The following is a 14342-nucleotide window of genomic DNA, read 5'->3' as shown; positions in this document are numbered from 1 at the left end:
ATGAATGATTTAAGGGCTCAAAAACATCTTTTGTACACTTCATTTTGTTTAGCTATTAGAAAGTCAGAACAGTGAATTCATTGAAACCTTTCTGTTTTGTGTCTGTTGGTATTTTTTTTGTGGTCTATATGGGGTTAAATTATCTTTGATGAAGAAATTTATATGAGAGATGTTTTAGTGATTAAAAGTCAAACAATCCTCTAATAATTTGACCATGTTTTCCTAATCATTTTAAGACCTTCCATATATTTCTTAACTTACCACAAATATTTTGTTTGCAAGAGTTACATTTCACAACAGTATGTTTTTAGTTATTTTAAGTAGACAAGAACAACAAGAACAACAACAACAGATGGTAGCATAATTATCTGGTAGCAAGCAGGTGAGGCTCCGGCACTGTTGCAGTTAAAATCTGAGATTCAACCACCTGGACAAGGCCGGTGGCCAACCTTTGGGTCAAATCTTCAACAGGTATCTTCATCACATCCTTTCTCATCCCAATATCAGCGGCGTATCTACTGGCACAGTACACCCCAACGGCCGTTGCTGCCATTCCATAGACGTTGGTTGTCACAAGACGCAGTGGTGTTGAAAGAACCGCTGCCAGAGGTCCTCCAATGATTGAAACTGCTTGCCCACTTTGTCCCATGGTCCTTTGATCAACCACAAGTAATCCAGTTTTGCAGTATATTGCAAAATCTTCACAGTTGTTCTTGAATACATTATAGCATCCAAAGCCATTGTCGAGTAGGTATTTTGCTCGATGGACCACAAGATCATCTGAATCAGAGCTTGCAAGGGTGCAAGTTCCACCTCGAGCTTTGGCCAGAAAAAGAGTGGGACTAACACCATACTCGAAACGATACAACACTCCACCGGCAAGAAAACAGTTCAAGCATGAGGAAACAACTCCATTCCCTTCTTCTAGAGGAACACAGGTAGCGCATGGCACGAAGGATCGAGCAGGTCCTGAACTTACGAGTAAGACATCAAGCACGGTCCCGGTTCCTACTTCTTGACCTCTTCTGGTAAAATGAATAACTCTGCCATCTCCCACATAGATGCCTGAATTGTTCCCATTAGCAAATATAGATTAGAGGAAAACAAACGAAAAGCGACACAAAGTGATGTATTTGAATCTAGTCCCAATACAGTTTACTGTCATAACATGTAGCATAAAGCAGCATATTCTGCTAGAGACTAAGAGAACACAATAAGTCAGCAACTTAGAAGACAGCACACTGATTTGATCCAAAATTTACATTTGATCCCATGCTCAATATTCACTAGTGATCCTTCGTTACTAGAGGAAGTGGTAGGCAGTAACAATATCAAAATTCTGAAACAGCCACTTTCTTTTCTGGAAAATCACAAGTGAATAACATTCAACATTCAACAGTTCTAAAGAAAAACAAAGTACTGTACAAGATGAGATACAAGATTCCAGAAAGAATTACAAACTCTTGGCATGCAATAAAGATCCAAATCTAGACCACATTGATAGATAGAGGGTATTATTTTGAGTTCAACCTTAGACACCAATAAGTTCTTATGAAACAAAATTTTGAAGAAAAATACTACAGAAACCTCATCCTTCACTACTTCTTTCAAACAAATCAAGCCAAAATAAGGAGATATAAAGGCCAGGCTTAAATCAGAGGTTACCTAAAGCATATTCCAATACTTGAGCTCTCAAATCAACCACTTAAACGACTAATCAACCATTTCAAATTACCCAGCAGGCCAGATGAATATTTGGAGAAAATCTAATTCTACTCTAATCGTCTCTAAAACTACAGGCAATACACACATAATCCAGAAAAGAGAGAAAAATGAAGGGAAGATTGAGAAGAAAACCATGATGGGCATAGATATAAGCGGCTCTCCAAGAGTAGATATGATCACCCGGTTTCAAGCTCCCCTGATTAACTCTACAAGCAACCAATTCAAACAATTCTTCATTTAGACGAAAAGGGCAATGAAACTGAACGATTGAAAGGAAACCCAATTGGGATTGCTTAAAATTAAGGGTACCCGAAAGATTAAAACATGTGATAAAACTTAAAAACAGAGAGAATTGATAGATCAAATTACCTGTTGGAAAGAAGCCCCATATCTGGTTTCGGCGGAAGGGAACAGGGTTGTTTTTCCCCCCAAATTGAAATGCTGAAATGGGGAAGTCCAATTCTAAGAGAAGCGTAAAGGGAAAGAGAAAGAGACAAACTTACGATTGTGCCCTCTTGAGCATGGGGTTGGTCTCGGGGGCCGCACTGGAAAAATCAGTGTGTGTTGGAATGAGTTGGTTCAATTTCCAATGAACTGTAAATCTCATTAGATTGATCTTTCATTAAATTACATAATCAAGTTTGTTACATTAATACAACAAACCTACTTTATCTTCAAAGATTCTTTCCTCTACATAACAATATCTCAATATCTTAACAAACCAGAGCCGGAAGAAAAAAAAAAAAAGAAAACCCTAACCCCCATTTAAAAAAGATCCCTACTTTTAATTTACATATCCATGTTCATATATGGAATGATCCTCATTCTCTGTTGCACTATCTGTAATAATAATATGGGGGTTTTTGTTCTTGTTCATCTTCAACTTCTATCAATGGCTTTACAGTCGATTCAATGATCTCAAATCTATTTAGATTGTTAATGGCAGATTTAGCGGGGTTTTGATGGAGTTGGGATGAGTATGATGGACCAGTCATCGTCTTCACTGCTACGGCTAAGGCTTTCAAGGCCTTTCCTAATTCCGAACTAAATGTCTTGCCTGAATTTTCTACCATGTTTAAACTTTCCATGGTAGAATATTAGTTTTAGTTGGTTTATAGAATGTGGGTTATTTGACGTTGACCCAAATTTGGGTCAAAGTGGAAGAAAAGAAGATTAAAAATCTAATTTTTATTAGGGAGCGGAAAGAACCCACCAAATCCTGCAAAGATTTTCACTTATGTCCAATACATAACTAAATATCAAAAAGCCATTGAGGACATTTTTTTCCCTCTTTATAGCCTTCAAAATAATTGGCTAATTTGTCTGTTTTGGAAGTAACCAAGTAGAGTTGTGAAGAGTTTCATCAACCCCTAAACAGGACAAACAATGAATCTAATACCATTGCTAACCTAAGGAAAAATTTGAACTCTTTTTACTAACAATGCAATCTTTTTTTAGCAAAAGAAAAACTTTCAATTTTGAAGAATAATATTACAGACCCAGTGTTAATTGAGAGGTGAAAAGAATTTACTCAAATTTAAACAATTTGGTGGGTTGATTTTAGCCTTACCCGAGGACGACTTAATTCAACTTTGGGCCAAATCAACCCTCCTCTCTAGGCCCGGGTAGAAACCTTGACTTATCAGTGATCAGGTATGATAGCTTCTCCATTCTTATTCTTCTTTGATATATCGAATTTACCCTTGAACTCGACTCGAGTTATGATGTCATGGGCTTTTCATTAGAACAATAAGTTGAAGAACAGATGGATTCATTGAAACATTCTATTTCGAGTTTGCTTTAGTTCAATTTTGCATTTATAGAGAAAACAAGTCTCTTGCAAAGATGGAATTTATCAACTTCTTGTATTGATTATGGTCAAACAGACAACTCATAAAATACGTGTTTTCCTAATAAATTATAGACCTCTTAAATAACTTTCAAAATGCCACAAATATTTTGTTTGCAAGAGTTACATTTCACAACAGTTCTTCCTGTTTAAAACTAGACAAACAACAACAGGTATCTTCATCACACCAGTTTCCTTTTAAAAATATATGTTAGTTTTAAATTATCTGCCAATAAGCAGGTGAGACTCCGGTGCCATTGCAGGTAAAATCTGCGGTTCTACCACCTGGAGAAGGCCGGTGGCCAGCCTTTGTGTCAAATCCTCCACAGGTATCTTCATCACATCCTTTCTCATCCCAATATCAGCAGCATATCTACTAGCACAGTACACACCAACGGCTGTCACTGCCATTCCATAGACGTTGGTTGTCACGAGACGGAGTGGTGTTGAAAGAACAGCTGCAAGAGGTCCTCCGATGATTGAAACTGCTTGCCCACTTTGTCCCATAGTGCTCTGATCAACCACAAGTAGTCCAGTTTTGCAGTATATTGCAAAGTCTTCACAGTTGTTCTTGAATACATTGTAGCATCCAAAGCCATTCTCTAGTAGGTATTTTGCTCGATGGACCACAAGATCATCTGAATCAGAGGTTGCAAGGCTGCAAGTTCCACCTCGAGCTTTGGCCAGAAAAAGAGCAGGATTGACACCATACTCGAAACGATACAACACTCCACCAGCAAGAAAACAGTTCAAGCATGAAGAAACAACCCCATTCCCTTCTTCGAGAGGAATGCAAGTAGGGCATGGCACAAAGGATCGAGCAGGTCCTGAACTTGCCAGAAAGACATCAAGCACGGTCCCGGTTCCTACTTCTTGACCTCTTCTGGTGAAGTGAATAACTCTTCCATCTCCAACATAGATACCTGAATTATTCCACTTAGCGATATAGATAAGAGAAAAAAAAAACCAAAGCGACTCTAAGTAACGTATTTGTTTCAGTACGAATATAATTTCAATACAAGTTATGTAGTATAAAAGCAAATTCAATGTGTGAAAGGAAAACTAAACGTGCAAAATGACACACAAAATTCTTGAGAGAATCAAGCACTCTTAGTATCCAATAAAGATCAATAATTCCTCACATAGACCACATTGATACAATCTTATAAACTAAAAAATTGTTATGGCACAAATTTTGAAGAAACATACCACAACAACTCATCCTTACTACTACTTTCCAAAAGATCAAGCCAAGCCAACATAAGAAGAATCAAAGAGCAATAATGCAGTATCATAGATCAAACTATCCCTCTCTGATTAAATCAGAGGTTAACTTACAGGCCAGATGAATATTTGGGGAAAGTTTAATTCCACTCGAATCATCTCTAAAACTACAACAGGCAATACACACAAAATCCAAAAAAAGTAAAGAGAAACAAGATGGAAAGAGCGAGAAGATAACCATGATGGGCATAAATATAAGCGGCCCTCCAAGAGTAGATATGATCACCCGGTTTCAAGCTCTCCCGATTAACTCTACAAGCAACCAAATCAAACAACTCTTAATTTAGGGATTGAAATTGAACAAATAAAAGAGAACCCAATTGAAATTGGTCAAAATTATGAGAACTCGAAGGATTAAAACATGAGATAAAACTGAAAAAACAGAGAATTGGTAGATCAAATACCTGTTGGAAAGAAGCCCCATATCCGTTTCTCTTTGATTGCCCTCTTCTCAATTGCCAGCGGATGCAATGGAATGGCGACGATTTAATGAAATACCTAAAATCAATGAATGGGAAATGGCTGAAGTCAGAGAGAAGCGTAACGGAAAAGAGATAGAGACAAAACTTACAATTATGCCCTGTGACATTGGTGGCGGTACTGAAAAAGGCGCGTGGAATCAGCGTGTATCGATATCGTTGCGGCCTTAACAAAGCCTTTAGAGAAAGGTAAGAACTTGGATTGATGAGTCGGTTCATCGAAGGGATAACCTTTATGATTAACTGCCTAAACAAGAATTCACGAATGAATCTGATTTCTGGATGAGAATAGGTTGATATCTTATCTGACTAAACAAAACAAATTTAGTTTTACACTTCCCTTTTCAAATTCTAATCTTCTTGTAATATTTGTTTACAAGATTAGAAGGATAACCCAACATTTAACTTTTACTAACGAAATCATATATTTATTAGTGCTAATATTTACAAATCGAAAAATTCATTACCAAAGTTTTATTCGTTTTATTATTCTCTTATTTTAATACGTTTTAGTTAGATTGACGTACATCTTCGTAGTGTCTTTGTTATATCTCGAAAAATGATATCATAGTCAAAAATAACATTGAAACACATTTCTATCCATTCAAAAGAAAAAATGATCGGAAAAAAAAAAAAGAAAAGCTTAAATGTAAAAGCCTACCCAACCTTACCATTTGAAAATAAATAATTGTAATAACTAATTAGTTTAATAATCCAACATGATTAATGGCCTGAAAAGAGGCAAAATAACATATCCTAATTAACTTGGTTGATCAGTGTTAGGTTTTCAACTTTAATTATGTTTAATTATTATTATTTGTTATTTTTTTTTTGATTTATTAACCAATACCAAACTTTATGGTTTCATTAAAATTAATGGCGTTTCTTAGTGGAAACCCCATGGTTATATTTTTTCTTTTCCTTTTTTGAACCCCCACTTCCCTTTTTCCCCACTTCTCATTAATTTGAAGAGACAATCACTTTTACTGACAAGTAATTATTTTATTATAATTCCAATTCAAAGAAATGTTGTTGTTCAAAAATGTTTCTTTTAGTGTATAAATATATATAATTTGAAGTTTTAATTGCTCAAAGTACATGGGGTTTTTTTTCTCTCTTTAATTAATTTACAATTTTACTTAACATACATATATATATATATATATATATATATTTAATGCTAGAGTTGATTTCTAAAATTTAATTCCAAGACCCAAAGACTATGGCTTTAACTACAAAATTTCATTGATGTCACTTGAAGTTAATTCAATTAAATAATGTAATTCAATATTTAAATCATGAAAATAAACAAAAGTCAAAAAGCTTAATTGGGTGTATTTTGAAATTTTTGAAGCCATATATTAAAAAATTGCAACTTGCCAAAATTAATAATATAATTTTTATTTATCTTGGTTTGCACCTGAGACTATTAATAATTATAGAATTCCCATACTTAACGAACTATTATTAGATAACATTTTTACTTTCAAATCACAAAAAGCCAAACATCACATTACGTACATACAAAACATTTTCTATTTAGTGGAGGATCCAAAGAAAATGCTTACCATATGGAAGTCATAGTAATATATATAATGAAATGATCACATTATGATTAAGTCATATATTTATTTTGACAGTGGACAAAGTTTAAGTACACATGCATGGTTGACGGATTGGACATTTGAAATGTCACAAAATTAAAATATTGATGTGATAACTTATAAATAATAAGACACTCAGCATTTTGTCTTATATTCATTCACAAGTCCAACAAATTAAATTAGTGGTGCAACCAACATGTCACTTTATACATTTATATAGTTTATGTTTACTTTTTTTTTTCTTTCCATTTTTTTATAGAAAATTCCTTATTCATTCTATTCTACACAGTAACGATTCATATATGCAAAGTTTAAATTGCAATGAAGTAATAATTAGAGAAAGAAGTTTTATTTGATGGTTTCTTTATATCACACAAAATTATATGAATAATTCATAAATTCATAAACTATTGGTGAAAACCATCCTAATATCCAAAGTAATGGTATGAATTAGTAATGTGAATACAAATAGTATTGGTTTGTAGACTACCTTATGAAAAATTAGAAAAAAATGATACTTGGAAATTTTTTGGTAACAACTTTGTTGTAAATTTAAAGTTTGGTTTTTATTAAGTGTATAATATATTAATGGCCAAAAAATGGCAATAAAGTTAAGTTACAAAAGGGACTAGAAGACAAGGAAATTTTAGAATCAAAATGATTGTAAGTTTGAAAAGAAAAAAGAAATGATTTCTTCAAATTGCTTACTTTTTATTTTAGTGGTATAAAAAAAAAAAAATTGGTGGAAGTTGTTTGAGTGCTCTTCAAACTCTTCTTCAAAATAATGGGAAAAGCAACAAAAGATATAACTAAATCCCAATTTTATTTATTCCAAATTCCAATTTTGTAATATTCTCATCCTTTTAGTAGCATTTTAATTTTAAGTTTTGATGTTCCAATCCTAAAATTAGGTTGATTTTCTAAGCATGGAAGGATCCTTCTATATTCTCTATTTGAACTTATTTTCTTCGAGAATTTTAACTTCAACCAATAAGTCATTTTATTGCCGCCTAAATAATAAACATATGATCTCTATTTATTAATTTAATTATGGTTGATTTTATTAAAAAAGCTGTTCTTTGTGAGTTTAATTTTTTTTGGAAGATTTTATTTTTTATTTGTCTTCAAATCTATGTAGAACAACATTTTAGATGTGAAACTTTTGAGTCAACTTAACTCAACATTAAAATTAATCATACGAGGTCAAAACAAGAGTACGAAGAAAAAGTTACCTTCTTCATTATAACCTCAAAAATGAGGTAAACCACACACTGCAGTTATAATCGGTTGAACAAAAAGATCTCTATAGATATTTAGATCTCGTGGAATATTCACCATTACATTACATAAATATAAGATTGTTACACAATATTTAAAACCCCATCCTTGGTCACACAGTAGGACACATCCCTAATAAATAAATCCTACTTTTACCTCTAGAGGTTCTTTTCGCTCTTTTTTTCTGCCTAACCTTCTTTTTAAATAAAGTACTAAACGTGGAAGGATCAGTAGACGCATTAGATGTGTTAACTAGAGCTAACACACCCACAGCACCCTCATCACGCCCTTACCAACAATTTTTCAATCATAACAAAATAGGATTGAAAAAAAACTAAGACCCCACTTTTCTAGAACAAAAAAACCCTACTTTTTATTTACAGGTAAATCCTCATTATTATTATTATTCTCAATTCCGCTGACTGTAATAACAACATGGGGTTGTTGCTGTGCTTCATTATCATCTTCTTCTACAAATGGCTTTATAGTTCCTTTGTGAAGCAACTGAGGTTTCTCTGGTGAAACACTTTTGAACTTAGCTTTTAGAGAGAGTTCAGCCACTGCTTCACTTAAATCTTCCACTGATTTAACAATGTCAATCAATATGGAAGCCACTGTGGCATCTGGAATTATTGCTAGAAGATTTGAAATATCGTCTGAAATTTGTGCTGTGCCGGATTTCAGAGTGTTTTTCAGATCGTTAACGGCTGATTTTGCCGCATTTAGATGGAGCTGTGATGAAGGTGATGGATCAGTCATCGTCTTCATTGCTGTGGCTAAGGCTTTTAGGGCTTTTCCTGATTCTGAACTTATGGTCTTGCATGGAACTTCCATCATTCTTCGAAATTGTGATGGCTCCTGTGATTTCATAACAAATTTTAAAATTAGTGATAAGAAATTAATTAGGTCATGCTATATTACTATATTAAAATATATATAGGTTAAAGTATATGCATAGCTTTAGGGTATTTCTCAATTGAGTCATTAGTTGGGAAATCTACACAAGATCCAACAAGTGGGTTATTTCTTTTAAATGGAGTGAAAATCACCACCCATAGAAGTTTGAACTCAATATCTATCGTTTGGTACAATGTATTTATTATTATTACTTTAGGGATTCCCTTTGAGTGTACTTTCCATTCGGTTTCTAAATTTTGAAATATAAATTTTTAGTTTTTAATTTTTGATTTTTTTTTTGTTTCAATCTAATCTATATAAATGAGATTTAGAATATTATTTCTTTCAAGCTTTACACTTATTATAACTTTAATTTTCTAATTAATAATCAAAATTCAACTCTTTATAAGTTAAGTCTATTTATTAATTTAAAATAATTAAAATTAATTAAGTTTCATTAATTTTTCATCATTATCAAAATTAATTTGAAATTTTCACTTAATAATTACTTTGAATTAAGTAGTAGACAGTCGACAACAAATACTAATGAAAAGACCAATACTACAAGTTAAAAAAAAAGCGTAAAACAAAGACGTCTTGAGTTTTCATGTGATATGATAATATTATTCTCATTTAATTAATACGCTTAGCTGTAAATCCATTTTTATATAAGCTTGAATTATTTATTATTTAGGGTTAAGAGAGAAATGGGATTAGTACTTGGAGTTGATGAGGGGAGAGGTGAAAATTGAGAGCTTCAATATGGTAAGCACATTGTCGAGCAAAGGATCCAATTTTCAGGTAATGTTTCCATGGATGACGAAACCCAAAGTTTCCATGTCTTGGTTCCCATCTTGCAAAGTTTGCCTGTCACATGATCAAAATGTAAATAATTAAATGAAAATGAAGTTATTTTATATATATATATATATATATATATATATGTATGTATGATCAGCTGTATTCAACCCAATAACCTATGTTCTTCACTGACCAAAAAGTAATTACCAAAAGTTAGTGCTTTTCATGGAAGGCAACAAAGGCTCTAGTGGGCATGCAAGAAAAATAATATTAATTTTCATCTTCTTAAAAGTCAAAATGGGTCGGTTGGGTCAATTGAGTTGTTAATGCATTTCATTCAATTTAATTATTTGCATACTAATAATCTTTTTAAACTTATGTAACTCTTATTTCTTAAAACCCCTGAGAATAATTTATTAAGAATACATGTTTAAAGAAGTGTTTTCAAATATAATAAAATAAATCAATTTATTTATAAATATAATAAAATTCTACCTTCTATAAGTGGTTTATCGTAAATAAAAAAAGTGAAATTTTACTAATATTTGTGAAGATGGTGATCGAGTTATTTAAACATTTCTAAAAATTTGATAGGAAAGAGAGAACCCACCATGGAATCTTCCGTGCTCTTAGAATTAAGAACAACTTTGTACTCTTGAAGGAATGATTTGTCTTTTTCAGGAACAGTAACATGTTCATCTGAAGAGTGAAAATATTCCCCACCAAATCCTGTAAAAATTAATTAACCTTTTATTATTCCTCATAAATATCCTCCTAGATAATTAAGATTGATTATTTTATTCATGTCAAATAGAAGATGAAGAGAAGCCAAAATAATGATCTTTTTTTGTCCTAATTAATTTTTCTAACCTTCAAGATAATTGGCTAACTTGTTTATATTGGAAATAATTGAGTTGTGAAGAGTTTCTCCAGCCCAAACTGGACAAACAACAATGGAGATGATAATGCAAATGGCTCCACCAACAAGAATGGTGGTTAGTCTTTGATGAGCCATCGTCAAGAACTCGTCCACTCGATAACCCGAAACCGAAACCATACTGAAAGTTAATATGAATATCAACACTCCATAATCATATCTTGCTTTGATCCCAGGGAAGAACCTTGAAAATGTTGCTGATGCAGCTGAAACCAAAACCATCTCAAGAAATTCAGCTAAGTGAGAATAAATATCCATTAAAAGTTTCTTACGAAATAACTTTACCATATAGTTTGTTGTTTGTTTGTTTGTTTTTTTTTTTTTGACATTAGTGGAATATGCTTTGGAATTTGTATTAATTAAGAAGAAGATTAAAGTTTACCAATAAGAAAAACAAAGATGCCCAAAACAAATGGTTCTCCTTTTTGTCCAGAGAGATTGGCTAAATAGTCAACTCCCACTCCCAAAGCACCAGCCAACATTGTTCCCAAACCTCTATTCAAACCTTTACTAAGAGTTGCACCTGCAAAAACAACCAAAGTTATAATAATATTAATTTCAATCCAAACAAAACATGTCAAAAACCACAACAAAGTTAAAAAGCTTTGACCTAATTCTACGGATTTTTTTTTATTCCAAATATTCTAATGATGTATTCATTCAACATGATGAAAGAGTTCAAATATTTACCCATAGGAAAGTTTAAATATTTACGCAAAGAGTTCAAATATATATATATTAGGATGAGGGGGCTCTAGATTCATGTTATACTAAGATTCAATATGATAGTATCACATTGACCCGAAATCAAGCAAAAACAGAAGTATTTAGAGCAATAGAACTAGCACAGTAATCCGAAAACAACTTTCATCTAGTACTCTACAAATCGATGAGAGCAATGATTTTGTAATTATTTTATTTTTGAAAAATTCAATTTTATTTTGTTTAATTTCCTAAAACAAATTTCATCTTTAAATTCTTAACCAAGTTTTAAAAATATAAATAAATTTTCAAAAGTTTATCTTTTTTCGACATTTGGTTAGTTTTTAAAAACGTAGATAGTATGTTCATCAAGAAATTTAGAGACAATTAAATGACGTTTACAAACCTAATTTTCAAAAACTAAAAACTCAAAATTCAGAACGATATACTTTGAAAATTAGAAGAGAAAGAACGATATATACTAACCTACAGTAAATTCAAAGATGACTACGACAGTAATAACAGCCCAAATCCCGGAGGCCCCAAAGCCATCATAGAGAGGCTTCCAATAATAAAACAATGAGACCAAAGTAAGAGCTACTCCAACTTTAATGGAGTGAATAATTCTTCTTGGATCATCTTGTCCAAGCTTCTTGATTTTCAAGGCTACCTCCATAGCTTTGTTCTTCAATTGAATCCCCATTGTCTTTAATTAAGAAAAAGGAAAACTTTGAGAGAAAAATGAGCTAGGGAGAGAAGGATGTGGATTGGAGAGAGGAATTTTGGGTATTTATAAGTGAAAATTGTTTTTTTTTAAAAAAAAAATAAAAAACTCAAGTTGAGAAGAATATTGAGATTGGACATCATGTGTTGGTGTCTTTTGTGGGTCATATAGACAAAGATCTTGTGTTTGAGAGAGAAAATGAAACATCAAGGAAAGAGACAACGACATTTATTAATTTATAAGCTGACTCAATCCAATGGCTTTTTTTCTAAATGGTGTGAAAATGAATTCTTTTTATTTATAATTTTATTACTGAAAAAAACAGGCAAGCAACCCCATTTCGAAAGTAAAAGAGAGAGAGAAAAAAAAAAAGAAGGTACGGACTTTGAAAGTCTTTCCATTTAGACCAAAAAGGAAAAGAAAAATTAAACAATTTTAGCTTTTGGAGGTTGAGATTTGAGAATATTAATTAAAGGTATTATCATGTATGTGTGTAATGTGTCACTTTATTCTTTTATGTTTATAAATTATAATATATGGTTAATTCTTAATTATTTTATGGAAGAGCACTACCGCATGGATATGCTTTTGGAGCTTAATGTATGTACCCATGATCTTTATCATTTTGTGTATAATAATATAATCTCATAGATTATTTTAATTCTTTTGTAAGTCGTGACCTAATTATTTCAACAATCTTTCCCAACCATTATACACTTTTGTCTTTCAATGATTAGGTCATGGGTATAGCAAAGTACCAATTCTAGCTTGAGAGTATATGATATAATAACTAATGTATTAGTTTCACTTACTTATTGTATGATGATGAAATAAAATATGATAATGAACGACATTCCCAATTAGACGAGGGTTGGTATATGAAAACCAACGATTTAGTATTGTTTCCTTATGAAACACATTTGTCTCTCCAAATTACAATGGAGTTGTAGTTTTAAACCGTAAACCCTAATGTTGGGCCAATTATGGTTATATGAATGTTGGTTGTAAATCAGTGAATTTTTCAATGTTTTATACAAACTAGTGTGTGTGTGTATATATATATATATATATATGTATATATATATATATATATATATATATATATATGTATCATGTTAAATTAATATTAAAATGAAAAGCATAGTGAAAACTTTAACAAACTAATCAAAAGAGAAAGTTAATGAGAGTAAGATAAATTAAGTTTAATTAATCCAAATTATTGTTTTGGAAGGTTAGGGCTAGAGAGGTTATAGGTTTGTATAGGGCAGGTTCTTGGGTGGAGCATCTTAGTTGAATTTCCAGGAAAGTTTGTAGCTATTATATATATATATATATAGTTGAGCCTAACGCGTTGCAATCTTCATACTATAAAGTTGAAGTGAATTTTCTCTAATGGTATTCATTATTATTGTGGTACAGCTCTCAAAATAATTAAAATTTAACATTGTTTTTTAAAAGATAAACTTGAGGGAGATAGATATATAAAGAGCTGTAATCCACCATTTCAAGCACACAAAGGACTTAGCTAGCCATTTCCTAAAGAGAACTTGCATTCAAATTAATTGGTTGATTTGGAGTAAATGGAACTAAAATGGAAAAAATGTGTGTTATAATATATATATGAAGGAAATGTGTTACTGTTTTCATTATTTCTACTATGATATATATATATATATATATATAAGATTTGTTGGGCTTTTTAAACTAATGTAAGTTTTGGTGACTTTGTCAAAAGACAGACATACTCTTGAAGGTGGCTGTACGTTTATTTATAATATTCTAGGGGTGTTTTCTTTATCTTGTAATTGATGTTGGGATGATATTTTCATTTCCTACTACAAATATGATCAAAATAGTTATTATTTTTTTTTTGGGTGGGGTTCTTTAATTTACATATATAGAAACATAATATGTGGGTTTACAATTGGGCAAGTTGCAAGTTGAGAATTAAAGTTCTTGTGAAACATGAGGTGAGATAAAAGAGAAGAAACACAATAATATCCATTGAATTGAAGGGGTTTTTCTTCAGAGGAGAGAGACATACATAATGTTAGGAGTATAA

At 31.9% G+C, this 14342-nt stretch overlaps 3 protein-coding genes across 5 annotated transcripts; all 3 read right to left on the bottom strand.

The window, feature by feature from the left end:
* Positions 1–217: 217 nt before the first annotated feature.
* LOC103486678 (protein LEAD-SENSITIVE 1-like) lies at positions 218–2644 on the bottom strand. Its single transcript, XM_008444694.3, has 4 exons — positions 2229–2644; positions 2095–2166; positions 1858–1931; positions 218–1065 (listed from the first exon to the last, which is right to left on the bottom strand). Exons 1-4 carry the CDS (start codon positions 2330–2332, stop codon positions 365–367), a joined length of 951 nt encoding a protein of 316 aa, XP_008442916.1. The 5' UTR covers positions 2333–2644; the 3' UTR covers positions 218–364.
* A 986-nt stretch (positions 2645–3630) lies between these two features.
* LOC103486679 (protein LEAD-SENSITIVE 1-like) lies at positions 3631–5724 on the bottom strand. Of its 3 annotated transcripts, none has more exons than XM_008444695.3 (4): positions 5430–5724; positions 5263–5356; positions 5037–5110; positions 3631–4497 (listed from the first exon to the last, which is right to left on the bottom strand). In XM_008444695.3, exons 2-4 carry the CDS (start codon positions 5280–5282, stop codon positions 3797–3799), a joined length of 795 nt encoding a protein of 264 aa, XP_008442917.1. In that variant the 5' UTR covers positions 5283–5356; positions 5430–5724; the 3' UTR covers positions 3631–3796. The 3 variants fall into 3 exon arrangements, with proteins under 3 accessions (XP_008442917.1, XP_050940067.1, XP_050940066.1); XM_051084110.1 differs by having other exon boundaries at positions 5446–5652; XM_051084109.1 differs by having other exon boundaries at positions 5263–5601.
* A 2539-nt stretch (positions 5725–8263) lies between these two features.
* On the bottom strand, positions 8264–12312 carry LOC103486680 (aluminum-activated malate transporter 8-like). Its single transcript, XM_008444697.3, has 6 exons — positions 12043–12312; positions 11237–11377; positions 10788–11060; positions 10528–10646; positions 9837–9983; positions 8264–9077 (listed from the first exon to the last, which is right to left on the bottom strand). The coding sequence occupies exons 1-6, from the start codon at positions 12257–12259 to the stop codon at positions 8586–8588; spliced, it is 1389 nt and encodes a 462-aa protein (XP_008442919.1). The 5' UTR covers positions 12260–12312; the 3' UTR covers positions 8264–8585.
* Between the last annotated feature and the right edge of the window lie 2030 nt (positions 12313–14342).

This window comes from Cucumis melo, chromosome 4 (assembly GCF_025177605.1).
Source record: "Cucumis melo cultivar AY chromosome 4, USDA_Cmelo_AY_1.0, whole genome shotgun sequence".
Taxonomy (NCBI): Eukaryota; Viridiplantae; Streptophyta; class Magnoliopsida; order Cucurbitales; family Cucurbitaceae; genus Cucumis; species Cucumis melo.
Note: the sequence above shows the minus strand (reverse complement) of the source record. Positions and strands in the feature narration are given on the sequence as shown.

Coding starts and splice junctions, on each gene's coding strand:
- LOC103486678 (XM_008444694.3), bottom strand. CDS start 2,332: ATGAGATTTACAGTTCATTGGAAATTGAACCAACTCATTCCAACACAC. Junction 1,932..2,094: donor ATGGGGCTTCTTTCCAACAG/GTAATTTGATCT, acceptor GGTTGCTTGTAG/AGTTAATCAGGGGAGCTTGA. Junction 1,066..1,857: donor TTATATCTATGCCCATCATG/GTTTTCTTCTCA, acceptor GGAACAATTCAG/GCATCTATGTGGGAGATGGC.
- LOC103486679 (XM_008444695.3), bottom strand. CDS start 5,282: ATGGGGCTTCTTTCCAACAG. Junction 5,111..5,262: donor ATGGGGCTTCTTTCCAACAG/GTATTTGATCTA, acceptor GGTTGCTTGTAG/AGTTAATCGGGAGAGCTTGA. Junction 4,498..5,036: donor TTATATTTATGCCCATCATG/GTTATCTTCTCG, acceptor GGAATAATTCAG/GTATCTATGTTGGAGATGGA.
- LOC103486680 (XM_008444697.3), bottom strand. CDS start 12,259: ATGGGGATTCAATTGAAGAACAAAGCTATGGAGGTAGCCTTGAAAATC. Junction 10,647..10,787: donor GTTAGCCAATTATCTTGAAG/GTTAGAAAAATT, acceptor TAATTTTTACAG/GATTTGGTGGGGAATATTTT. Junction 9,984..10,527: donor AGAGCACGGAAGATTCCATG/GTGGGTTCTCTC, acceptor ATCATGTGACAG/GCAAACTTTGCAAGATGGGA.